Consider the following 27,610-nt stretch of genomic DNA (forward strand, 5'->3'; position numbering starts at 1 on the left):
CTTAAGACAAATAGGGAACCATCCTCCCTTCAAACTCAAGACAACAGGAGACGCACATATAACAGTATAGAAATAAATATATAAACACTGAGAGAGAAACACAGAAATTCATACATGTAGGCCTAGACTTGAGTTCTAGTTCCAGCTCTGCTTTTAACTAGCTATGTGACTTAGGGTAAGTTTCTTAACATACTTAGCTGGAACTTTTTCATTTACTAAAAAAAAGAGAGAGAGAAAAATAAAACAAAGGGAGCAGACTTGGTATTTCAAAGGTGCTTTCTGCCTCTAAAATTCTATTAGCTATGGTCTATCCTAAGATACATATACACAGACCACCTGAGAGTCATCCATGGATATAAAACAGAGGTACACAGAAAATTTTTACAATATACACTCCAAACTGCTTCTTTTAATGATGACCAACCTCTATTGCATACTTCTGAATCTGATTAAAAAAACAAAAAAAATGGGAAATGATAAAGCCTTTGTCTCTAAAGCAAGAATTTCTTTCTGCCGACGAGCTCTTACGGAAAAAATCAATGAGGAGAAAAGGAGAATGAACTTCCTCACATTCTACCTGAGGGAACCACTGGGCTCTTTACCCCTGCCTTCCTGTTCTTAGGCCAGTGAAAACAAAACCATAGTACAACAGTCGCCGAAGGTCTATGGGAGAAATGCTGGGACTTTCTGAGAGTCCTCACCTTGTACCGTTCTGCTGAGCTTGAGGGATCATGCTGTAGTACACTGGCACGCCCCCTCCTGGGAGGCCCCCTTGTACAGACTGGCTCGCAGGGACCAGTATGGGCTGCTGGAAAGGCGGCTGGACCACATTTTGCGAGTCATTACCCACTGGGACCTGAGTGAAGAGAAGAGGAAAATGACCACTTGTACTCCCAGTGAGTTTATCCAGACAATAGCCCAGTCATCACCAGACTGAGACACTCTAACTACACTCTTTGCCTCCTAGAGACTCCTTCTGTTCTTCTCATCTATCTAAAGGAAATGTTTACAGAGCTACCTCTATTTCCTTCTTCTCCAAATTCTACCCTTGAGCATCTGATTTAGAGAAGGGAACCATCTTTCCTTTAGAGCTTATTCTTCTGGGCATACATTCATTTGCATGGCTGTACGAGGACCAAACAATTTAAATAAAGATTCTTCTCTGATTCCCTGGGCTTTCTCTCAAAGGGAAAAAAAAAAACCCTAAAATTTTTAGGGGTGAAGTGAACAATGTTTCAGTGTTAGAGTTGTCAGACTGGATGACGTGGGAGGCTGTCCTCCTGTCCCTCCTCCCGAGGACTGGGTGATCTTTCCCAATGCAGAATGCACCCACTTGGTAAGAAGGCAGTGGAGTGTACTGAACCACCAGGCCTTGCATCTGGCCCCCCATGCCACTCCTCTGGTTGCTGAGCAGGCCCTGGTTCTGTGGCTGCTGGACCCCAATCATGCCTTGGTAAGCCGCCTGCTGCTGGTTAGGCATCATGGGCTGTAAACCTAGGGATGGGCAAGGCAGAAGAGAGATTAGCATGGTCTCAATGTTGCTTAGGAGGTCACACTTTATCAGCCATTTCTCTTCACCTGTCTAATTTACCTTTTCTTTTTCTGGAAATTCTGGGTACCTCTTTAGGACTCTAATCATTCCTGTTTGTTTGTTTTTTAAAAGAGGGAGCGTAATTCTCTTTCTTAGTCTCTACCCTTCCCTTATTCACTGTCTACTTATACTAGCAGTTCCCCTTACCAGGCTGTTGGGATGGCTGAGGCAACTGTTGACCACGCTGGGGGCTGTAGGCCACCGGGTGAGAGAGAGGTCGATATTGCTGGTTGGAATTAGGATACTGTCCAGGGGGATAGTAAGAAACCTGGATCTATGGTGAGAGGAAACAGGTATGTGAGGTCATTCAAATTCAGCCCCAACATCCCCAAGCTATTTTTAAAAATTTTTACTTATTGATTTTAGAGAAAGAGAGGAAGAGGGGTTCATGGGTAGGAGAAGGGGTGGGGGAGGGGGACGGAGAGAAGGGGAGAAGGAGAGAGAAACATCTATTTTGTTTTTCCACTTATTTATGTATTCACTGATTGCTTCTTGTATGTGCCCTGACCGGGGACTGAACCCGCAACCTTACTGTATTGGGATGACATCCTGACCAATAAGCCCCGAACTATTCAGTGCATCAGGGCTGATGGTCAAAAATCTGTAAATGGAGATATCTTGGGTCTGCAATTGCAGCATTTGTATACAAATTTGAAACAGAACAGGAAGGACTTGGGTCATCTAGAAAGACGATCTTCTGACTAAAGACAATGCTCAAGTGCAAGAGGGGTAAATGGAGGTGAGGGACTGGTATCCTCTCTGGCCTGTCTAAATCAGAGGAAGAGAGAAGGATTATAATACTGAAAAAACTGAATTAGTAATTTAAGCTGGGAACCTGAGCTGCTCACCTGTTGAGGGGGCTGCATGTAGCCCTGGGGTGGCAGGACTTGCTGAGTAGGTGGCGCATGGCTAGAGGTGGAATAGCTGGAAGAGGGGAGGGGCTGTCCCGTGGAAGCCATGATGAAACTAGTCTGCTGAGGGTGCTGGGAGATAAGCGGGGGCTGGAACAGAGCTGTGGATGGGTCAGATGCTTCAGTAGAACCTTGGCGACTAAGGCTCATCTGTCCAAAGGGGTTGCTGAGGTCATCTGCCTGCTGAGAGAGTGGGGGAGACTCAAGAACTGAGGTTGTATCAAACCTCATGTCTTTGGCTTCAACACAGACAGAAAGACATACAGAAATAGCAACCCCCTCTAGAGCCTTCCTTACCTAGACCAAATTTGGAACACTCCTGTCTCTGTGCCCTGGGAGGCCAGTCTCCTTACTACATATGAGGTAACAATGGCCACTCTGATTATGATTTTTATTAGAATTTATCCTGAGGAGACAGGAGCAATGACACAACTTCTCTATATTAAAAAAACAGGACAAGCTAGTGGGTTAAAAAAAAAAAAAAAGACTGTAAGCCTTTCCATTTCCTGTCTTCCTCATGCCTCCAACCATACAAAGTGCCTCTATGTTGCCAAAAAATCCTGTTTTTATAATAAAAGACCCAGATAACACCATGAGTGGATTGTAGGTGGCTCTCTTCACCTAGCTCTCCAGCTCCGCCTATGCAGTGGAAAGACTGGTGGGCTCCCACTCTTGCTGCCTATCTCCTTACTCACTCTTGAGGTCATTTCCACCTCTGTTCTCTGACACTTTGCCTAAAGTTCTCCTGCCCTTCAGAAACCACTTCCAATTCTCACCTCTGAAAGGAGCCAGGGTGAGTGGCTGAGCTGGAGGGCGAGGCTGACTGGCTAGTCTGTAATTGCCTTTTCTCTCAGCCCTCTTCTCTAAGCAGCAAGAGTGATGGTGTTCCATCTCTCACTTGTATGGCGATTGGTTAGAGTTTGTTAGCTTCCTTGTCCCTTCTGCTCCCTTGACACACATACAAACACATACACACGCGAGCAGAAGTTCTTTTGAAGGGGGGAAAAAAACCCCAAACGTACAAAAAACCTAGTAGAAATAAAAGGTAATGCTTTCCTGTGGTTTCACTCAATTTTCAGGGACCTGATCTTCAAGTTAGCTATTTTGCTACCTTAGTGGGCAGAAACAGACGACAAGAGAACTGAATTGCTGATTATTTTGAGGTCCACATTCTAGAACTTTTCAGAATGGAGATAAGAGGTGGGAGGAAAGACGGTGTTCTAGTGAAAAAGAAGATAGGTGTGATTAACACAAACTAAAAAGAAATCAGCACTCCTATAACCACGATAGAAGTTATCAACTATGAGGCACACATCAGATCTTCAAAGGATTTGTAGTCAAGGTACAAACTAAACAGCAAGTGTTATGCATTAGAAAAGGTTATTTTTTATGTAAAATAACATGGTAAGAGATGGGAACATTTTAAGTTTTTACCAACGGTACCAGAGAATTCTAGAATTGTGTTTTTATATTTAAAGGAATTGAGGGTTAGACCAACATCTGATATTACTTCCCCTCCTAAGACTCGGGGTACTCAGTGTTCCTCTCTATCTTATATTTAGGCATCTTTTGATGCCTAAACTGCTAGAGTGAAGTCAATGGAATGGAGTATAGTTCAGCCTGTACTAGCCCTTCAAGAAGAAACACCTTTTAACATGGCCTTCCAAAAAACACAGTTGCTTTGCAAGGTTGTCACAGACTGACCCAGACACACCCAGAGACACAGGTAACACATGGACAAGACAAAAAGGGGAAATGAAGTTTATACCATGTTGTACTGCTGGGGTGGAGAGACTGGCAGAAGGACTTGGGGACAGGAGCCTGGAGAGAACTGAACAGGCTGCGGAGAGGGCTGCAGAGCTGGGACTGGCTGTGGACCAGCAGAGAGGCATGTGGAAAAGGGAAGACAAAAGGGAGGCACAGGGAAAGGCAGCAGGGCAGAGAGAGGAAGGAAAAGGGAAAGAACAACGAAGTTAATCATAAAAGAAATTTCACATGAATAGCATAGCTGCTGAGAAGGCTGGAGATCAAGCCCAGGACAGCTGTGGCTTTCACATCTCTGACAAACAGGCAATCTCTCCTATCAGGAGAGACCCACTGCACACCCCACCCCGTTAGCCACTCAGAACTCTGCAGCTGTTGTGAGCAATTTTAGAACTCTCAGAGCCAGGGTCTGCTGCCTGATTCCAAACATAGCTTTCCCCAAAACATTCTTTCTGAACATATGATTCCTGCGGAGCATGATCATAACCCTCCTTGAACGCCCACTTGAGAAGGGATTACTGCTTCTGTAGGAAAGGTCATCCACGGCCTTGCTCAGTTTGCGGCCATGCTGCTGATTTCACAGCACAGCTTTCCTGGAGGAAGTGCTCATTCTCAAGGATCATCTTCCTCCCAAGGGCAGAGAAGAAAATGGCCACCTCACGCTTGGTTCTGGCTACTTCCTCCTGCTCCAAGATTGTTCTGTATAGCTCCAGACTGTGAGGACAGTATGAAAAATGCCCCCATAAGGAAACAAGGAGGGATTTAGGAATAAAATATAAATACCCTAGTTTTAACTTTTGTTCCTTCAGTCTGTTCACTAGCCTCAAACAGGAGGATTTGTTTATTAGGAAAACTGTGTATTCTAAACCAGCTAATGGGGAGTTACTTTCTCTTCTTACCCTCCAGCCATTTCAGCCCCTCATCAATTCTCTAGCCATGGCCCCTGGTGGTGGTAGGAGAGGAGGGAGAAAGAGGAGAGGCTAGGAAGAGAGAGGGAAATAACACTTATATACATTGTCTCATTTATATACTTTATCTCATTACAGCTTCACAATAATTTTTTTTTTTTAAATCCTCACCTGAGAGTGAGTTCTAGAGAAAAAGAAACATCGATTGGTTGTATTCCTTATGTGTCCAGACTGGGGATCGAACCTGCAACCTAGGTATGTGTCCTGACAGGAAATGGAACCTACAACCCTTTGGTTACAGGATGATGCTCCAACCAACAGGGCCACACTGGCCAGGGAATAACTTTACAATCATTTTATAAGGAGATATGGTAACTTGTATTTGCAGTTAAGACAGCAAGGTTCAGAGAAATTAAATCACACATCCAGGATCACACTAACATGGCAGGGCTTGGGTAGGAATCTAGTTCTGCCTGATATACATTCTTTCCACTCCATTCTAGCAGTAGGGATAGTGTAAAAGAAGTTGAACAAAATTACACAAATGTCTTTTTGTTTGTATAATTCTTCCTCCTTCTAAATTTAGAGTAACAAATTTAGGTATGATTAACACAAGGTGTGGGGGACCAAGATATCAATGTCCTCTCCTGCTACACATCTCTGGAGAGACCCTTTCACAGAGGGGACTAACACCCAGAAGCAGAGTCCAGGAACTAGTCCCAAAATGGATTAAATAAAATGTAAGTCATCTTGGTTAGGAAAAAGTTACTGAGAATTTACTGTGTGAGCTGGGAGAGACGCTGGCAAAGCGTCTCTTTGAGAATGTTCAGAAAATAAACTCTCAGCTTTCCTGGCATACCCGTTTTCTGTAAGCCAATGGCATGCCAAATATAACTGCTGGCCAAGCTGCTCAGCATGAGATACCTGTGCTGGTAGCTTTTAAACTCATTTTCTATCATCTTAATCCTCTTATTTCTCTTAGGGGAGGGCCTAAAGTGATTCAGGCCTTATATTCTCTGGGGGAGAAGGAGTGGCCACAGGAAAAGTGAAGCGGTAAAATAAGGCTGCCTGATTTCCTCACATTTGTGAGTTTTGCATAAAAAGTGGAGAAGAAATGATGCTCTTCTCTTAAGCCTCCCCTGACTGAGCAGGGGAGTGGCAAAGGTGGCTGTCTCAGTGCTATTTTTAAGTTATACCATCACTACTCTCAACTATAGTTTTCTTCTTATAGTCTCAAACTCCAGTTAGGGAACTTCTGAAAAACCTGAGGGGTGTGATGCCACCTACTGGTGAATTCTGGACTACATCATTGGTTTTTACATGCCTGACTGGGCCCCAGAAGACAGGTTCAGAGGGCTTCTTTTTAAGAGGTTCGCTTCACTTTAAGTAAATTGGGCAAAAGGTAGCCTCTGGCCCCTTAATTCTCAGCCTCACTCCTTAGTTTCACTTGTTCAACTGAAATACGATACGGAGGCCTGCTCCGAGAGCAGAGGCCTGCCAAAAAGGGAAAGAGCATAGTTTAGCCAGCAATATCTCCAAGCCTGGGGCAAATGCCTCTTGCTGCAGAGCTGAAGGTAACTAACTTTTCTCAGTTTCTCTTCAAAAGGAAAATCTTTACAGTAAGCAGAGTAGTGTGTGTGTATATGCGGTCACTTCCTTTATCCTTGCTCTGTTACATACTATTTGAGGAACTGAACAATAAATATTCTGGGGCTCAGCACTTGAGTTTGGAGAGCCACCAGCACTGAAAGAGAAGGAAAAAAAAAAAAGAATAAAGAAAAGGCAGTAAGAAGAGAAAGAAAAGATAAAAAGAGAAGGAGAAAAAGAGGAGAGGAGAAAAAGAGGAGAGGAAGAAAAAAGGGACCACATAGTGCTGGGGGGTGGCGTAATACTAGCAGCTACCACAAGTGCTTCAGGGACACCAAAACTTAACCAGGATAAGAATTTTTAGTTTGAAGTTTGTGATCACAACCTCAGGAATAAATAGTTTAGGGAGCAGAGATTTCTCTGCCAAGTAACGTTCCCCTGTCCCCAGTCTACACGGCCCAATCTAGTACTATACTCCCTGCAGGAGGTCAGTCAATACCAACAGCTGACTCACTGACCCTTCATGATACAGAAAGCAGAGACAGAATCTAGGTAAAAGTTTGGGATTCAGGGCCAGTCACTTGGACATTCTGTCTAAAATTTTTTTTTCAGTCCAAAATGGTTGCTCTCTTTACTTATCTCTTTATTCCCATTCCATTCTTGATCTCTGTTTCTAGGTATGGATAGAGGGGGAAGGCAGATGGAAGACTAAGAGGGAGAAAAGGGAGCAAAACTCTACTAAAATTCACACATTTTAAGAAAAAAACCCAAAACTGGGCTTTTGGAAAAGTGAAATACACACAGAAGCATAGTAGAAGACAACCAGAGGGAGAAGCACAGTGTTTTACCCACTTATAGGCCTGAGTTAAGACACAGAGAGGGAAAATCACACAAACATGCCATGCTTCAGTATGGAATGAGATAAGCTGATATGAGTGAGATTTAATGAGGTAGGTGGCAGTAGAAGAAGAAAGTTAAATTAGGATTATAGGGAAACTGATTTAGGGACTAAGATGAAGGACTAGAATGATCTGCATGTGGGTGACATTAAAACACAAAGGAGGGTTTCTTAGATCTTTACTGTTCTTTATTTTAGCTTCATTTTACAATATTTGACTGGGGAAGTACTAAGCCATTCTGGGGTCTTTCCACTCTAATTTCCAGTTCCTGGGGTGTGAGTGCTTGGGACTTGCTTCTTGTACCTACGGAAGAGATATATCTGAGGCCAAGCTAGACTAATTAAACAGTGAGATGAGGGAGCCTGGCAGGTGAAACAAGAATTTAAACTACAGCATAAAAGAGTATAAACATGGACTTCCAGACTACCAGAGAATCCTTCAGGATAAAGCATGGGCTCTATTCATAAAGTGCTTAGAGCAGCTCTTCTCAGGGTATTAAGGAGACTTTTCAACCTAGAATACTGAGGTTTCATTTCGAATAGGATTTGATTCTCAAGCTGATGGCCTGGATGGCTCCCAGAGGCAAAACTTCACTCACATCCTAGCAGGTACCAACATCTACCTGTCCAGCAACAGAAGGAGAAAGAGAGATTTTTTTTTTTTTACAGCATAGCAAACAAAGAAAACACTGGAGGGTTTTTGTGCTTTATGGCATAGGTATTGCGGGGGTCTTGAGTGTTATTCCCTTTCCCTCTAACCTCAATACATAAATGTTTGAGCACATTCACTCAGACTCTGATGGGAACTGTGATCTTTTCAAGCTCCACATATAGATATAGTGAGCAAACACACCTTGTTAATTACACATGATGTAGAGGGAGATGGGGCACAGCAGAAATGTGGAATGGGTAAAAGATCCCACTGATAATTTTCAGGAGGAAGAGAAAGAAATATATAAAGCAAATATCTCCCAGACTGACTATACGAAGAGTACTTGGGCCAATCTTCACCCTTACTCTTCTTTCCCCAAAACTAACAAATGAGACACGAGGGAGGGAGTGGCCTGTCTCCAAAAACAGATCTTTCCTGCCACCCATAGCGCAAGAGGCATGACTGTACTTCCAGAGCTTGTTTGGTTCTGAGAGAAGGGGACTCTGGCACTGAGTGGTGACTCACCTGTGAGATCATGTGATTATTCAAGGGTGGCTGTTGCTGAGGTGTGGGTGGGAGAGCAGGAAGTTGCTGCTGCTGCTGCTGCTGCTGCTGCTGCTGGGCAGTACAAGGGAGAAGGCCCCGGACAGACTGGGATGAGGTGACCTGGTTGCATACATCTGGGGCACCTAGTGCCATACCTAAGGCAAAGAAGACACCCACCAAGAGCTGTAAGAACAAGTGACGAACAAACCACCGCTGGAGGGCCAAGTTACAGGGATCTAGTCTTTCCTTGGTGTTTCTCCTCACTCTCCTGTGCATTTCCCCAACTGTCTTGGGAGGATCCACATGTTAATACAGATGCATTTCAGTTGCCTTCATACTGGAAATCCTCATCTTAGCCAGCTTCTGCTCCGTAAGGAGAGTAGCCACCTTGACTGTCAATGTTCGGTTTTAGAATTGAACAAAATGTGAGGCTAAGTCACCTCCCCTGAAGTGCCTGGAATCTGTTCATTATGGTTAGACAGCAGAAAACATAAATGTTTATTTGCTCAGAAGGTACAGATTTCTAATCCTTCAAGAGACCTGTCTTCTCTTTGATGTCTTCTCAACTTGCATCTCACAGAAGTTGTGGGGAGGCAGCCTTGCCTCTCCAAACACATGCCTGTCTACACAGATACACCCAACCATCGTCTATTTTCCCCATTTCTAGTTTTCCAAGTCATTCGTGCATTCCCACAAAATACTTTTACTGAATATCTACTATATGCCAGGCAGTGTATAATGAACTTTGGGATGCATCACTGATATGAACAAAGTTGTAGGAAACCAAAAATGAGAAAGCAGTAACTCCTGGAAAGGTTAGAGGGAAGGTTTTAAAAGGATATGGCAAAAGAGATGGGTTTGAAGGATAAGTAGAAAGCTTGTAAGACTGAGGGGAGACAAAGTCAATGCCATATTCAAGAAATCGCTGGAGGGCCCAAGGAAGATAGATTACCTCAAAGTGAAATTGAAATGGCAAACCAGAGCCAGGAAGTTATGCTGTATTAAGTTATTTGCATTTTACTATGCAGGGAATGCAGAAACATGAATGTTTTAAAGAGAAGAGTGATTTGATTAGATCTATGTTACAGACTGATAAATTGGCTTTAAAGAGGACTGAGGATGGTATAGAGAAACCAACTTGGGGGCTAGTGTCATCTTTAAGGAATAGAAGATAAAGGCCTGTTATAAAGTCAGGGAAGGGCAGCAGAGATCTAACAGAGGCAAAAATCTTCACCACTACTTTCTTTAAACAAACAAACAAACAAACAAACAAAATTAAGTCATGGTGGGCTGGTGTGGTTCAGTGGATAGAGTATCTGCCTGTGAACCAAAGGGTTCGATTCCCTGTCAGGGCACATGCTTGGGTTGTGGGCCAGGTCCCCAATAGGGGGTGCGCGAGGGGTAACCACACATTGATGTTTCTCTCCTCCCTTTCTTTCTCCCACCCTTCCCCTCTCTTTAAAAATTTTTTTAAAAATTCTAAAAAAATTTTTTAAATTTATTTTTAGAGAGAGAAAAGAAAAGAGAGAGGGAGAAACATTGATCTGTTGTTGCACTTATTTATGCATTCATTGGTTCTTTTTAAAAAAATAGTTCAGGAGTTATTTATTGTATTTTCTTTTCCATTACCGTTCAGTCTCCTTATATCTCCCCTCTCCCCACATTGTTTGATTCTTGTATGTGCCCTAACCAGGGATCAAACCCACACCTTGGTGTATTGAGGCAATTCTCTAACCAACTGAGCTACCCAGCCTGGGCACTTCACGACTACTGATGTCTTCTGAGCATAAGACCTAAAAGAGCTTCTGGGGTGAGAATCAAGCAATTCTTCATAGGCAGGAGAATGGTAAAACAAAGGTTGATGGGGCATAAAGAGCTAAGTATCTCTCAGTTAAGAGTGCAACAGTAATAGATGGGGAAGGATACACAGCAGATCAGAAGGGCTAAAAAGTGGTTTACAGGGCTGGCATGTGGAACATATGTTCCTTCTTGGTGACTGAGATCCAGAAAAGCAGTCACAGCAGTATCTCTCTAAGTTCTAGCCTATTAGCTGCTACCCGTGAATTACAAATAGCTAACCTCTGAAGACTCCCTCTGCTCTACAAACTCTCTTTATAATCTCAGAGGCCACAGAATAAAAGCAGCTATCATTCTCATCTTAGTATGTAACCTGAACCTGGGCTGATAGGGATGTCCCACCTCAGTCAGAAATCAGATAAAATAACCTAATCTCAGTCAGTGTTTTTCAATTGGAAAGAAGGTTTGAAAGGAAATCAGAGAGGGGACTCAAAAGGACAATGGATTCATTCAAGAAATCAAATTTCCCCATCCTTTGGCTGTGTTAGGTTTCTAAGACACAATATGGGGACAAGTGTTTTGTTAAAACTAAGTATCAGTGATATTTTATTTATTTATTTAGTTTATTTAAAAAATAAGTTTATTGACTTTAGAGAGAGAGGAAGTGGGAAAGAGTGACAGAAATATCGACGTGAGAGAGAAACATTGATTGGTTGTCTCCCATATGCACCCTAACTGGGGAATGAACCCGCAACTTGTATGTGCCTTGACTGGAAATCAAACATACAACATTTTGGAGTATGGGACGACACTAACCAACTGAGCCATACTAGCCAGGGCAAGTATCCGTGATATTTTATAGAAGACAAGCAAGAAATGACGGGCACGACAAAGGCGGCGACAAACTGTAGTACCTGGCCTGGAGATCCTTCCTGCACTGACACCTTTACTGTTCCCGATGCTGTCACCCCGGGTGAGGATAGAGATTCCACTGAAACTGCTGGCTTTGGTGACAGGGGGCCGCATGCTGCGAACAGAGCCATCAGAGTCCGTGCTGCTCCAAGGCCTTGGCTCCAGGGATTTGAGTTCGCTGTCTGTGCTGCTCTGGCGGCTGCTTGAGGCACGGCTTAGCCCCTCGCGGTTCCCCCTGCAGAGACCACAGTGGTCAGAGCTCCTCCCACCTACCACTTCTGCAGAAGGGCTAGGAGAGAGTTCATTTCTATTCTTTTAATAACAAAGAAGGGGTGAGGATGGACACTAACTTCTTGTTAGTTGGCTGGCCCACCAAGAGTTGATGAGAGCAGACAGAACAATATCCACTATAGTAACAAAGAGCACAGGGGCAACTCTGGAAGACAATGTACTGGCAACTAATTTAATACATCAGACCAGAGGTGGATGGGAAACCACACACATGATGCTGAGATTGGCTGTGGTCTCTTCCCCCAACCTCCCACTGCAGGGACCCCACACATGTAGGAAATAGTGGGGAGCTGAAAAGGGTATCAGCTTTTACTGGAAGTTCCTAAAACAAAAGGACTCCTAGGAGTTACTAGTGCCAGAAGGTAGGAGTAGCCCATGACATGGATAAATCCCACAGCAGGTCTTCCACATAACAGGTGCCTAAGCCAGCAGAGGTGCTTCTTATGACCACTGTTCCAAGGGTGGGAAGAGGACTACACGGTGGACTACAGGGGCACTCTGGAAAACTCAGTCTGATAGTCTAGAATTGACCTAACCTGTTTTGTGGAAATTCTGTTGTTATCTGGGAATGATTAGTTCACACGGTCTCTAAGGATTTTGAAGTCCTCCGCATAATCAAGCATATATGCCCTTAGGACCCAGGATGGCAAACAGCAGGGGGCTTGTGCCTAGTTGCCTCCATATTAATAACCCTATTGCCCTAAGCAAGGCACAAGGCTATGGAGAAAAGGGATTCGTCCCTTCTTGTTTTGTTCTAGAAATATCAGGGTTGTCCTGATGCTATAATCACTACCTGTATCTATTAACTCAAGATAGACAGCATTGGCGTGAAAGCTGTAAGTCTTGTTGAGCTCTTACTGCTTCTTAATAAGCAATCAAGAACCAGGGATTTCCCTTTCACATCTCCAATTCCCAACTGATGACCTAAGGAAACCAAATGTCAACAATTACAAAGAGTTTGGTGTGTATACTGGGGAACAGTTAAGCAAAATTCATAGCAGCTTGGACTCCCTCTTTTTCACCACCATTCTACCTCTAAAGCAAAGAGGAAACCCCATCCCAATCCCCTTAGCTTCAAAGACACTAGGTTCAGAGTTATTCTAATATATACAGGTATTTTTCTTAAGGGAGTAATATTAAAGAAAATACCTTTCTTTATAGAATATCTACTCCAAAGATACTATAAAGAAGATGGGCAAAGTATTTGCTAGGGTCACTATTTTAGTTTTTTGGCCAAGCCAGTCATGGTGGGCCAATAAAACACTGATACAGCTGGTTAGGGACAAGCTAATTCTTCTCTGAATCCCATGTAGATTTATATAGAACCTCAAAACTTCTCTCTATATAGTTGGAATAGAGGACTAGAAAATATTCCTGGTTCCCCAGAACTTTACTCCTTTTTCTTGGGGATGTCAAAGTAGAATGGGAAACAAGAAAGAAGTATAAATCAGGTCTCCAGGAACAGAACCAGACCCCAAGAGAGAGCCAATAGCTCTGTCTCAATGGACAAACGCAAGTCTACTGAAAGAACTCAGTAAAGAAGTGTGTGTATTTGTGGGAATCATGGGTATAGCACTGGCAATGGATGAGGTTGCTCATTAGACATTAGAGCTTGAATTCTGCAAAAGTCCTAACGGCCTTTTATACCTAAATCAAACACTGCACTCCCTATTAGGACAATTCTGCCATTTATTTTTTCTTTCTACCAGAGTACAGTGAATGAATCAACTTTAAGCCAAACACCCAGGAAGCTTGAGCCATAGTGTCAGCACTTCTGTACTCATCTGGTTCCCTCCCCCAAGACAGTGATGGCCAAGTGCTCAAAATGTGGCCTGTCTGATGATCTGCTGACCTGAGAGTTAGAGGATCTAAGTTGAGTCTTGGCCAGGAAAGAGATCAGTTTTCCTTCCCTACCACTAAACCCAATGTCTGGTCATGTCTTTCTACTTCGCTAAAAACAAGGCAGTTAGGGAAAACTACCAAACTCACTTCTGAGCACTGGATCAGGTTGTTTGTTTTAGAGAGATGGGGGTGAAGGACAGAGAACACTCATACTTCGTACTCCTGTGAAATCAGAGCTGACTTAGTTTTTACAAGTAGATTTAATGCTGTGAAAAGTCCAGTTTATTGCATCCAGGGAGTGGGTAGAGAGGTTTGTGAAAAAGGTGGCAATAAATATCAGTAATGCTCATTGTGGTTTATTTATCAGTGGAGTAGAATCTTTCAAAGAATTGGGAAGTTGCCATATTTATTGCCAATTGTGGATGAGTAAATCTGGTATGCCAGTATTTGTTTCACAAACTTGGGAATAAAGGTATAAAGCAGTTAAAGAAGATCAGCTTCTAATCATTAGAGTTCTGGACGAGTACCCGAATAAAAAAAAAAAATATCCTCATAAGAGTTCATGGAACTGCATTTAAATGACCTAGATCTTTAATCACAACTCAGTATGGAAAGCAGCAGCATAGAAGAGGTCTGGATAGGAGAGGGCTGCACCTGCTCACTAGATCCTTCAAGCTATTATTTGCATAGTTTGATATAGTTTGACGCTCCACAGCACTAAGTAAACCTGAATTAGGGCTCTGAATGGAACACTACTCAGATAGGAAGGGATGATGTTTGTAGACAGCTGGTGTGGTATGATGAAAAGTACACTGGAAAAAGAGTCAGTCCCAATTTTGCCACTAATAGCCACGAAAACTTGGTTTGGCCACTTAATCTCTCTGCTTCTGTTTTCTTACATGAAAACCAGTTTACCAATTCAGGACTGAATCAGATACAGTATACTTTAGCAATTGTAAAGCACTGTGCATGAAGTCACACACAAGTTAATTTAAAACTTCTGTTTATTATATGTACTTTGGGATGGTTTTCCACTCTGACTTGTATAATGTGAAACAGGAATTAATTAATTTTCTTTTAAAGGAGACTCTATCTTGATCGCACCACCAATGCAGAGCACCCTCTGCCTAGGGCTTTCAGATGGACTTCAGGGTGGGACAGTCTAAGAAAAAGATATGGAAAGGGAGATAAATCCTCCATCCCAAGAATGGAAAATCTCTCTCTCCCAATCTGCAGATGGTCTGACTAGCTTTTGAAAGGACAATAGGAGAGTGACAACTAAAATACTGTGGATGAGAGCTCTAACTAATCTGAGTTAGCTGGTCCTATCAAGCTTAGGATTCAAAAAGAGAGAAGCCCTTTGGAAAGGGTTAGACTTGAATTCTGGTATTAAATACTCAGGTCTTCTGTGCTCTATAGTTTTTCTACAGTAAATGGGAAGAACATACTTAAAATGCGTTGGTGCCAGGATAGGGTCTTAAAGTACAGTCTCTCTCACCACCACCTCGTGTAATCTGCTGGGGTTGAATGGAGAGACAATAAAAGGAAGGCTCTCATGACTGCTTTGAATGGAAAGTATTTGGCACTGGAGAAGTTAATATAGCACCTTTCACCAACATTAAGAGCAAGTCATGGACAATCATATGAACGACATGCTCTAAAGCCTGCCTAAGGCAGACAAGTCGTTTCTGAGGTCCTTGTGGGTCAGAAATGGGTCACCTTACCCATTACATTGTTACAAAGAGAAAATTACATAGAGAGGTGTTTGTATGTGTTTTTACATGTATGTTTATATTATTCTTTCTTAATGATACAAAACATTCCCTATGCTGAGTCAGGGATAAGCTCTTCACATCTTTTTCACAGATTCAGAAAAGATAGCTTAGAAGACACCCATTCTTTTACCTTAATATGTTGAACTCCTCCAAAAATGCCCAGTTCCAGCAAATTTCTGGGAAGAAACAGTACCTATCCCATATAACTATTTGGCCCCTTCACCACCTATCCAGAACTTAAAAATGAAATCAGCAACAATAAAAATAAAGTCACTGAGCAGAAGCCTTTGTCTTAATGAGGAAAAATATCCAATGTTGCAAAAACCACAGATTGAATTATTCCACAAGCAGCCATGCATGGAGCAAACTCACTCCGCTGAAAAGATTACAGCAAAACAAAACAAAATTAAAACAAAACAAAACAAAACAAGGAGAGATATAGATTACACAGAAGTACCTAAAAATCTGCCTTCTCTTGTGAGAGCTAGAAGAAAAGGCTTCTTTGGAGAGTCTGTTGGTTAACATCAAAGAAAAGCATCATTACAGGATTATATTAACCTCACTGACAAAGCTCAATGAGAAGCAGGGAACATGCTAGGTGGTACTAACCTGATGTCATTTAGATATCCGTTCTGGCCAGTCTAGGTGAGGGGGAAAAAACGGAAAATAACTCATAAGAAAACAGCATGGCATAACCGAAAAGGGTGTCCATGATGCTATGAATACCCAAGGTCTTCAAACCAAGCTCACCCCCCAATAGGGAGAGAGGGAGCAGGGACAGGATGACCCACACCCACACACCCAATCTGACTCTCACCTTTAATGGGATAGAGTATTAAGCATTTTTAGCCTTCCCAGAATTTTTAAAAAGAGGGGTTGATAAAGTTAGAAGTATGGAAAGGAGGAAGAAGAAAGTATTAACCTAACTATTATTTCCTTTTTAGGCTCTTAATTTATTCTCTCTAGAGGTAAACTGAACATAATAACTGGTGTGTTAAAGTAAAGAGTGTGTTCAAAGAAAGGGAAAAGGGAGACAAGAGAAAGAAATTTAGTTTTTTTGGAAAACATCTCAGTGACTATTCCATTTCTGTCCTCTACCCTGGCCAAAATGAAAGACATTCTGACCCGAGACCCAAGGAGAGTTAAGAAATTGGGGAAGCAGGTACTTTTTAGAGCCTAGAAAAAAATGAGAAAATTAAAAGCCTGCAACATTCCTTTTGGGGATCATTTCCTGACAAAGCCACTGAGCTGAGTGAAGTAAGCATTATGGTGGACTCCCATGCCTGAGAAAAGGCACCAAAAATGTCCAGCTGCTGAGCAGAGTAGGCTCCACACAGAACAGAGCCTATTTGGGGCAGTTCTCCCAATATACAGCTCAGGCTCCAGAGAAGGCTGCAGCACTAGCATTTCCATCCAAACACCCTTCTTGCCACTTCCCTTTCTTTTTGCCCTGTGCCTTCCTCCTCTCTGCCCCAACCTACAGCTCCACCCTCAATCGTCTCCCTTTGACTGGCCAGGTTCCTCTCCACATGGGAATCTTTGTAGTATGGTGGGCTTTGGCCTTTTTTCCTTGTCTAGACCTCCTGGGATTCCTGATGCCTCTACCACAGCAAGATGGAGCAAGTGCTGAAAGAGATAAATCCGCAAGGATTTAACAAAGGATATGCATATTAGCAGAGGCTTGAGAGACTAAAAATTTGGAGAAAAAAAGAAGAGGAGAGCTAACTCTGTTATGGTTGTAGGTAGACACATTCCAGTGTTGTTCATAATTAGTCCCAATACACTAAAAGTTGCTTGTACTTTCAGAGTATCTGTGGCTTTGCTACTGGCTGGCATGGTGGGACAGTCATTTTCTTCATGTCAGTGAAGCAGAGGTGAATATCATAGCTTGCTATGCTCTGATGTCACTGGTACTTCTTAATCCAAAGAGCTCAGAGCAAAGCAAGCTATTGAGAGGCAGTTTACTTTTGGGGTTAAGAGCACAGACTCTGGAGCCAGAGTTCCTGAATTAAAACACCAGCTCTTTAACCAGTTGTGTGATTTTAGATTACTTAACCTCTCTCTGCCTCAGTCCCACATTTATAAAATGAGAAAAATAACATAACCTACCTCATAAGACTAGTACGAGGATTAAATAACTTAGGCAAAGTACTAAGAAGAGTGTCTGAAAGACAGTAAGTACTATGTTAAGTTTTTGCTATTATTATCCACCAACCTGCTCTGTCCACAACTTAGGGTCACCACTGGCCACAGCCAAATACAAATGACCTCTCTCCTCTCACTCTACACGACTGGTTTGCAGGTAAAGGTTAGAACTGTCTTTGGAGGATTATCCAATGATCCTGATTGTATAATTTAGAGGACAGATTTTCCTGACTCAGAATGGAAGTCTATGTAACAGAAGGTAAGAAGATTCCTTCTTTTTGGACCTTGGGCCAGAAGGTTTGTCATGTATCTGTCTGCACTGAGGATCCTTGGAACACCTGGGTTTCCTGAGACAAGGCAACAAGTTCACAGATGAGTTCAGTTTTCTTGTGGTTGGAGACAATATTTGTCTGAGCTCGGTGGTGATGAATACACACACACACACAGTTTTCCTGATGGAAGGGAGAGTGGAGAGTATTGTCCATCTAAGTATATTGATTAAAACTGGCCATCTTTTGACAATAAAGGGAAGCTGGCTTTTCCTCCTCTGTCTGCTAACTTGACTATAAGATAGTGCTGCTATCTGGATCCTACATTTCCTGGAGATTTGTTCCTCTTTTGCCTACCCACAGCCTTTCCTGAATTTCTGCTTTATTTCTCTTCAGTTTGGTAGGCAAAGGCCACTAGATACAGACGGGGGTATCAAGTATATTTGATATGGCCACAATTCTTAAGAATAAAATAAAGTTGCCTAAAATGATTCATGTTGGCTTTTGGCCCAAGGAGCCAGTCCTATTCTAAGAAGCAAGTTAAGAAATATAGAAGAAAGAGACTTTCTGTTCAGGTAGAGACTGCAGGGGCTAGTGAGTGGTACCTTCTGTGCATATGGAACGTGGAGGTCACAGAATGGATGCCAGGCCTGTGCTCTAACAATCACCAACATATCCTAAAAATGAGGCTGGCCTAACAAGATGAATGTATAGGCTGTGTGGACATTAAGTCTTCCACTTAGAAGCAAAGATGCCTAAAATGAATAGTGGAAGTGAAAGAGGGTAAGCGGGAGGAGGGTTTGATAGGCAAGATTCAGAGACCTTCCATAAGCCCTGCCAAAACCAATTCTATTTTCCATCTACTCATCTCCACCAAATTCAGCCACTCCATTTGTTCTCTTTGTATTCCATAGAGCAGAAAGTATTAAAAATAATACAAAAAAAAAAAATCTGCAGCTTCCCAATAAGCCGCATTTAATTTTAGAGATCAAATCTGGAGCTGGCTGATTTTGGTTAAAAAAACAAAAAACAAAAAACAAAAACACATTTATGGAGGGTTCATTCCATTCACAGTTCCAAAGATTAAGAGCTAAAAGCTATGGGCTGACAACTCTCAGAAGCTACACTTACCTCTCGGGCAAATATTCTCTCTCGGACCCTTTGATATTCCTCCTCTCTCTCTTCTATTGACTTGCTCCTCCTTCCATCCTGCAATGGAACTCTGATCTAGATCGATGAGCAGAATTAAGCTAGTTAAGTTCTCCTCGTACTGCAAGCTCACTGCACACCAGCAAGGAAGAGAAACCGGGAGAGTTTATAGTTGCCATAAAAAAAATGGGAAAAAAAAAGAAATAAAATTTCCAGTGTTGAACAGGTTTCACTGGGTACATCTGACCATGCAGTTTGGGAGATCAGGTTTCCTGGATAGCTGGGGCCTCTCCATCTCCCCACCCCCCGACCCCAGAGTATCAAGAACAACAACTATTTATAAGGATTGGGTTGCTTCCTTATAGTAATCAGGTACTCTCCAATCAGTAAGGATCAAGAGAATAGCTGAGGGAATAAACAACACTGCTCTGAAGGGAAAGGAGAAAGCTAGAGATAGAGAAGAAACAGATATTTGGCAGAGTTGAATGTAAAGAATTTTATAGGTCTAGCACCTAACATTATCCCTTTTTTATGAATGCCATGACCTGAAGATCCAAGTTACACATGGCTCAGCAAAGAAGGCCTTGGAAATAAAATCCCAAGGGTAAAGCTAAACTCAATGCTTAAGAATTTCTTTCTCATCTTAACTACAGCTCCTGGAGGGAGGGAGACAGAAATTACAGAAATAAAGAAGAGAGAGAACAGAGCAACACAAAGAGGTAAAGAGAAAGAAAAGAACAGAATAGAAAGAAGGACGGACAGAGAAAGGAACAGACAAATAAGGTACAATGGAGGGGGGCGAGAGAGCGACAGAAAGAGAAAAGAAGGGGATGGAGGATAGAGAACCTTACACATTCTTTGAGAAAGGTAGTGAGGTGACTAGAAGGGATGGCTGAAGCGATCACCACCTCTGACTAGTCTCCCATCCAACTCTCCAACACTATCTTTTACTCTCTTGGTCTGTGAGCTGTGAGCACTATCCTGGGTAGAGTGTTACAGTGTCTTTTTCTATAATGCTCTTGATGGCAAAGAGCTCTGAGGTAGATAACCCATCAAATGAATGTCATCAGGTTATAAAAGATTCCGACCTTCAATCCAGAGGCTTTGAAAGCTTCAGATGAAGCAACCAGGGAGACTGCTGCTCTAGGCTGATTTTCTTCATCTTCACCAGAGTTAGGCATAACTTCAGAAGTATCGACTTTTGACTAGATTTAGTTCTCACTAGCCTAAGAATCTAAGTTCCACTGTATGTTCTTTTATAAATCCCATTCCAAGACAGAGGACCTTACGGTGCTATATTGTCCTCAGACCCTAGCACTGGTAAACCAGTGGCAGAGCAGAAAGAGCGTAATGGGCTTGGAGGTCAGGTGGGAACTCAGCTCTGCCACCTCTGAGTAACGACAACTCAGGCAAATAACATCTCTTAGCCTCAGTTTTCTTACATTTAAAGGAGGGCTAATAACCCCCATCTACACTGGGTTGTGGAGAAGATTAAGAGATTATGTATAAAATGTATTAGGAAAAGAGTCTAATTCAGGAAAAACACTCAATAAAAAAGCAATTACTGTGTTTATTATTAATATCACAGGCAGAAAGTGCACAGAGCCTAACCTATTATGGATCAAGCCTGAAGCTGAGATATGAAAAGTTCACAACAGAGACAGATTCCACACCTCCTCAATGTGCCTCGAGGCCTGAATAATTCCTGATCCACAGAAAAAGGGTCTTGGGAAAATGGAGAGAAGGGCATCAGGATGGAAAGGCTCTTCCTTGTTTTTTTAAATTTTGCCTTTTTGTTTATCTCATTGTTTTCAATCAGACCCAGTGTGTTTGTCCACAGCAGATAATGGCACTTTTCTCAAAAAGACTCCCTCAAATTCTCAAGTAAAAAGCAGGAAAAGTCCTGGGCTCAAGAACATACAATATCCCAAGGAAACTAATTTTGACTCTAGAGGTGAGAAATTACAGTTACCATTAATTAGGAAGACGTCATATTGGGGCTACCCAAACATGTTCTTCAAACTTTAATCCTGGTTCCCCCACCTAACCTCCTTTGGAGGTCAAGCAGAAGCAGGCTTGATCTAAACCCCATATGTGGATAGAAAACTAATCCCCAAAGATCACTTACTATCTAAAGGGTGGGCTCTAGGTCAGGGCAACAGCCGGGCCTGTAAATGAATGGATGGGGCAGATTGGTCACTTCTCATTCCCACAGGAGTGGATCAAAAATGGGGATACTGTCTGTGGTTCCCAGCATCAAAAGTCAAATGAACTCACTCACCTTGGTGGAAGGACTTGGGAGAAGAATTTGCAGAAAGGGATCAAAAACACCTTTATAATATATGGGGAAATCAGATCACAACTTTGCCAGTACAAGGCCAGCCCTGAGCTAGGATAAGAGTGGAAGCAGGATAAAGTAGTTTTGGGTAGTTCCCAAAGAAATCCCTAACTATTAAAAGAAAAAAAAGAATAAAGCCATCAGCTGAATCAAAGCTGAAGCAGAAAGGGACCTTGCTTTGTCCCTAAATGACATGGAATTAGAAGTCAGTGGCAAAACCAGAGAGTTCCAGGCCAAATGAGAAAACCCAGCAAACCTCAGCACCATGTCTCTCTGGGGCTAAAAGGGTGGCATTCAGCTCAGCAAGTGTCGTCAACCCTCAACATTAAGCCAAAGCCAACTTGGTATAGCTCAATATATTTTTCTGTACTAAGATATTTCAAGTTTTCACCATCCCACAAAAATTCTTCTGCCCTCCCAGTTTCTCTTACTGCAATCTCTCTATGTGCCCACCCCTTTCCATTCTTTACCTGGTTATCATCTCGGTCCATACTGGCATCATCTCTCTTGAGAATGAATCTCTGTTGAAATTCTGTATTCTTCTCATCCTTTATATGTTCTGAGAACCTCTGTTCAGGGCTGGGATTGGCAGAGAAATATGGAAGGGAGGGAAAAAACTCTTTTGTTAGGAAGCGTACCTTCTAGTACAGCTCTCTTAAATTCCACAACTCCCATTCATGGGATTTCTGGAATCAGGCATCAGAAAGTCACATGAAGGTTTTAACGAAATCCTCAGGGTCTGTTCTTTATACATCTATAACTTGTCTTCCTCCAAAGCTATACCTGTTCTATCAGTAAAGGTGAAGAGAGGCCAGGAGCCAGTCTTCACAAAACATCAGGGCCTCTAGAATCTATATCCAAGGCCTCACAAGAGTGAGGAAACAGGAACTGATAATACAGCCCCCTCCATCCCATCCCCTCCCCAGAAAGGGACATCTTGATCCTACAACCTTGCTCTTTTACCCCAGAAGCTATCCTGGGAAAGTCTTCCCAATCTGTGGTTTCCTCTCTTACATTCTTGTGTTACTGGTTTTGTTGATGATGACAGCTTTTCCAGTTTGATCAACATTGTGGTCCATCCCAAAATAGGCAGCTACCCGGTGTAATAGCATCCGATGATATGAGGTCATCTGAGGGAACTTCTTGAACTGGTTACTGAAAGGAAAAGCAGGGGGAAAAAGCAAAATAAGAATAAAGAGCGAACTGTAATTTTTTAAGAAATACCTAAAGTGGGGAATTTCTTAGGAGAAATAGCCATATTATAAGAAAGATATTCAATATTAACTCAATGGGAACCAAAAAGGTTCTCTCAGCTTCTTAGCAATAGTATTTTGTAGATTACTCTGACCTACTATCTTTATTAAGACTACTTCTTAAGTCCCAGGTCTCATCCACCTGGATGATAGTCTACAAATAAAAAAGAGATAAATTTAAGAATAATGAAATATGGGACAAGGGCTAATTGCTGAAAAGATAAATTCTTTTCAACTAAAGTCTATCCAGTAACTTAAACACCTCACTTGATTTTCAAACATATACTTTTTAATCCATTCTAATTACTCCCCCACCAACTCCTTTTGGTTTCCAGTGAATAATTACTTCAAAATTCAGACTTCAAGGAAAGGATGAAAGAGGGATATCCTAAAATTGTACCTAAATTTCTTTTGGTGCCCCTCCCACCTCTAAATTTGTGTTTCATTCCAGTAACTTACTTGTTGTCATTAATAAATTCCAGAATCTCCTGTTCTAATTTTAGCAGCATCATTCTGTCCCTGTTTAGAAAACATTAAAACAAAAACAAAAAGCAGCCTCCCATAGACATTCAAAGCAAGGACTGAGAACACAACCTGCTCGCTACAGAAACTAAAGGGATAGACAGAGCCAAATCCCAACAGTGGATCAAAATGCAGTGCCTACTGAGTCTCACTGACCTTTTTAAAAATTATCAAGTATGCATTTTGCAGATCCTGCTAACCATGTACTTTATTACCCTTATCAGAAACCTAATTCTGTTGGCAGTCATATTCATATAAACACATATTTAATACCTAGAAATCTAATCTACTCTACATTCTATATGATTTATAGAATTTTAAAACTATTACGATTTAGCTTATGTACAAATCAATTGTTTTCTTCTGTGCTTTTAATTGTACTCCCAACCTTCGTATTTCTTTGTCTCTGCATTTTTCTTCTACAGAATTTTTCTCAACTCTTTTGAGAGCAGAAACCTCATTATGAGAGTATTTTGAATCCCTCACAGAATATAAAACTACACTGGAGAGAAATGGTGGTCGGGGGGATGGGTACCCTAGATTCTAATGGAAAAATTCTGAGAAACTATTTGGCCTCTTCTGGCCGCTGGCCCTTTCCCCTCTTCCATCAAATCATGTTATTACCTTGGGTTCTTTTTCAGTGTATTTACAAGAAATTCATGTAGGTCTATTCCAGTGGAGTCCGTATATTCTTGGCTGGAGTCTAAAACCACCACAACAAAAGAAATTTAAAATAAATAAAATTGCCTTGGATAATATCTAATCCTAAGCAGAAATCCACAACCTGATCAGGAGAGTGAGAACAGGAAAGCAGAATCAAACTTCAGGGGTTTTATCTTAAAAACCAGAATGACTTTGATTTGCTAGCCCCCCAAAATTGCTCATGACAGTTACAGAAGGTAGAATATGAGTCATAGTGTTGCATCAGAATTATAGTGAAAAACCACCTTACCATCAATAAGTACTTACTGAATGTCCTGACCAAAACAAAGCTGGTTTTATTCTAGTTAAGGAAAGTAAGTGCCAGGTAAGGGCAGTCAAGGCTGAATTTTCCAGAATCTCAGTAAGTATGCTCAAATGTTGATAATTTATATGCACTCTTTATACGATAATTTGTATTTATTTATAAAATTTTAATCTCAAGGCTGCCGTTTTCCTCTCAACTATCATTTTTTTTTTTACATATTAAAATTTTTTTTAAAGAACATTTATGAATGACACATGGACATAGACAACAGAGAGGGGGTTGACTGTAGTCACAGAAGTGGGCTGGATAGAGGGGGGCAAAATGGAAAAAAAATTGGGACAACTATAAGAGAATAAACAATAACAAAAGAAAGAGAAAAAAATTATTGATTTTAAAGACAGAGGAAGGGAGAGAGAACCATCAATTTGTTGTTCCACTTATTTGTGCATTCATTGGTTAATTCTTGTATGTGCCCTGACCGGGCACTGAACCCACACCTTTGATGTACCAGGACAATGTTCCAGCCAACTGAGCTACCCAGCCAGGGCTCAAGTATCATTTTTATGGATCATGTCTTTTCACTATCAGCCCAAGAGTTTAAAACCAAAGAGAGCTTAATAACATGAAAATCTGCAGTTAAAAAAATTACATCAAGCATCCCAAAATATAAATGGTTTCTGGAGGAGCCGCAGCTAGTGATGATCCATGTCACCGTTTATTCCAGAGCAAAAATAAAATCAGAATTGAATACAATGTCCTCCCATGGTAGCACCAATGTTAATGGAGTAGCTATCTGTGGCATGTAAGCCCCTAAGATAGGGTTAGATAAAGCAGCAAAGAAAGTAACCTTCTTAGGCACCGTCCCAAGCAAGGATGAAGTAAGTAGGACACAATGAACTGTTGGGTCAGTGAGGCCAGCAGGTGCCAGCTTCTAGATGGAAGGAAAGGGCACTGTTGAGCCAAGCCCTAGGACAACTGAGAATGGGGGAAGAGTCCTCACCTCTAGACAGCATCTTCCTTGGGACCTTTTCTTTGTTTTTGTCCTTGTCTTCCTTTTCGGATACATCCTTTGTGGACTTTTCCTCCTCTTTGTCAGAGGGGCAGCTGATGTGCAATTGAATTATATCCTTGGACAAGGGTAAAGAGAAACATGATAAAAGGGGAAATGGGCTTTAACTCTCCTGTAGCTCCCCTGAAATCTCAAAGAAGGTAAATCTTGGATTGGCAGCATTCTCTTACAGGAGAGAGTTGTTGTGTTTTTTTTTTTTAATTAAATTGCTTTAGCATTTGTTCTACCAAATGGGTAAAGGCCAAGCCTTTTCTATCAACAACCACAGCCTTATATTATATGGGCAGTCCAAGTTACACTGGCCGTTCTTGTAGGAATTGGATGGACATGGTTCTAACCACCAGAGACAAAGGATGTGGGAGGGAAAATAAGACCCAGCTCCAGGGTCTCCTTGTCTGCATTATCTTGGGTGGTCCAGGTATGAAGACCTATATTCCTGCTCTCACCCATGCCATACTTTACTGTAATGGCTTGTTTTAAAACTCTTTCTACCCTGATTTCCAAGCCTAGTGTTGACATTGTAAACACTACACTACAGATTACCAACCAAGTGCCAAACTCAAAAGCTACATTTACTCTTATAAAGGACCTACCTGGGTTTCTAGTGGCCCATCAGCAAATGGGGCAGAGGACTCCTCGCACACTGCCAGGCTGCGTACCAACTTGAGCTTGGAATTAGACTGAGAAAAAACAAATACATATTATGTTCCCTTGGTAGACATTCAGAAAGCTTTTGGCTGAACAATGGGCATCCTCTCTGGCTCTAGTTGCTGCTACTATTAAAAACCGTTTTTTAAAAAACAGGTCCTACTCGCTAGTTCCTTATTCACCTGAAGGATAATTCACCAGCCCCCAAAAGAAAGATAATTCTCTTGCTTATAATAATGGACACATAAAAACAAAACTGCTACTTTAGACAGATAGGAAAACCACTTCACTTGGCTCTTTTTTATCTATCTCTAGCCCAGTGCTCCTATTTCAGACCCACAAGTTTATTAGGAATACACAGCAACAGAGTTTAGTAGAAAGACACTGGATTTAAGAGCCAGAAGAAGTCCTAGCTTCAACTCCTGGTTTTTGCCTATGAGCTAGGGAACCTTGAACTAATTACTTGGTCTCTCTGGGTCTCTGTTTTTCAATAAAACTGGAATAAAAATAGTTAAAGGGCTGATGTAAGAATTAGATGACATAAAGTACGTAAAAATATGTTTCATAAATAGTGCCTACTATACAGTAGACAATAAATGCTAAATGACTCTAAACCTTAGGTGGTAAAGATGGAAAGAAGTGTCTAAAAAAAAAAAAAGAATAAAAAGAAACATAGAAAACACTCTAACAATTAGGAATTCACCAAAAGTGAATCCATTTGGTTTGCCTGTGCTGACTGGAGAATCCCCAAAGATTACTGACTGAAATTCATTTTGCAAATTACTGCTCTCCTAGGGCTCTCCAAAGCCAAAAATTACAGAATGACTCATAAGAAATCTACCTATAAACATGTACTGAGTTCTTACAATAAAAGCAAGGTTTACAATGAATACAAAAGCACAAAACATGGTATCCGTATTCTAGGTAGTGCAGAATTGTGGAAAAAACTTGCAAGTCTGAAGAACTGACTTCGAGCGTAGGTTCTGCCACTTACTAATAAATTTTCTTTGTTAAACTTACTCAATCTCTATAAGCCAAGGTTCCCCATCTGTAAAATCAAGGTAATAATTATCTTACTCAACTCAAAAAGTTCGAGAGGAAGTGAAAGAGCAGCGAACACCCTCTGCTTGAACTTTAATGTCAAGCCCATCACTGTGAATTAATAGGCCATGTAAGGCAAAACACAGAGCCAATTAATCATACATAGTAGCCTTCTTCAAACCCAGGAAACAAAATGGCTGGGCGACTCTCAAATTCTGCCATTATTTTCCTGGGGGAAAAAGGTAGGCTCCCTTAATTATTACTTCTGGTCACAATTCTTTCCACTGCAAGAAAAGTTTACCATTTTATGGTTTCCCAACTAAAATTAATATGCTAGCAAACACTAATACACACAGCCCTCCCTGATGACACTGCTTAAAATGACTTGTCATGTGCTAATTTTATCACATAATAATTAAAAACAAAGTCCTGATCCTTGTCACAACCTAAAAAGTAAACCATTTAAAAAATGGCTGTATTTTTAGGATGTCCAGAATGTTGAGTCATTTCTACTAATGGGGATATATTTTTAAAGATATTTATCTTTAAAAATTTCATATGGAGAAAATGTTGAGGAACAAAAGTAAGACTTATATAGCAGCCATTCTCTCAGAGAAGTCAGAGCTGAGCAGAGAAACTAGCATTACAGCAGAACCAGTACCAGTTTGCTTAGGCTTTGTGGGAGGCTCCAGCTGGGTATCTTTCTAGGTATCAGAAACAGGATATGACTGAACT

General features: G+C 41.6%; 1 protein-coding gene across 25 annotated transcripts in view; it reads right to left on the reverse strand.

The window, feature by feature from the left end:
- The window catches only part of R3HDM2 (R3H domain containing 2), a 155,576-nt gene that overhangs the window by 10,865 nt on the left and 117,101 nt on the right, over positions 1-27,610 (reverse strand). For 7 of the 25 annotated variants that reach the window (XM_054579959.1, XM_054579951.1, XM_054579955.1 and 4 more), the window contains 16 exons: positions 25,780-25,866; positions 25,118-25,244; positions 23,775-23,853; positions 23,088-23,147; positions 22,390-22,530; positions 21,846-21,954; positions 19,020-19,115; positions 16,084-16,115; positions 15,932-15,985; positions 11,569-11,801; positions 8,837-9,012; positions 4,271-4,372; positions 2,440-2,685; positions 1,739-1,865; positions 1,334-1,494; positions 702-856 (listed from right to left, as the gene is read on the reverse strand). In XM_054579959.1, the coding sequence (XP_054435934.1) occupies positions 702-856; positions 1,334-1,494; positions 1,739-1,865; positions 2,440-2,685; positions 4,271-4,372; positions 8,837-9,012; positions 11,569-11,801; positions 15,932-15,985; positions 16,084-16,115; positions 19,020-19,115; positions 21,846-21,954; positions 22,390-22,530; positions 23,088-23,147; positions 23,775-23,853; positions 25,118-25,244; positions 25,780-25,866 (1,985 nt within the window). The remainder of the gene's footprint in view (positions 1-701; positions 857-1,333; positions 1,495-1,738; positions 1,866-2,439; positions 2,686-4,270; positions 4,373-8,836; positions 9,013-11,568; positions 11,802-15,931; positions 15,986-16,083; positions 16,116-19,019; positions 19,116-21,845; positions 21,955-22,389; positions 22,531-23,087; positions 23,148-23,774; positions 23,854-25,117; positions 25,245-25,779; positions 25,867-27,610) is intronic. The other 18 variants (XM_054579960.1, XM_054579957.1, XM_054579964.1 and 15 more) reach the window with 12 other exon arrangements.

The sequence above is a fragment of the Pteronotus mesoamericanus genome, unplaced genomic scaffold (assembly GCF_021234165.1).
Source record: "Pteronotus mesoamericanus isolate MK-2021 breed Mesoamerican mustached bat unplaced genomic scaffold, CSHL_Meso_final contig_56, whole genome shotgun sequence".
Classification (NCBI taxonomy): Eukaryota; Metazoa; Chordata; class Mammalia; order Chiroptera; family Mormoopidae; genus Pteronotus; species Pteronotus mesoamericanus.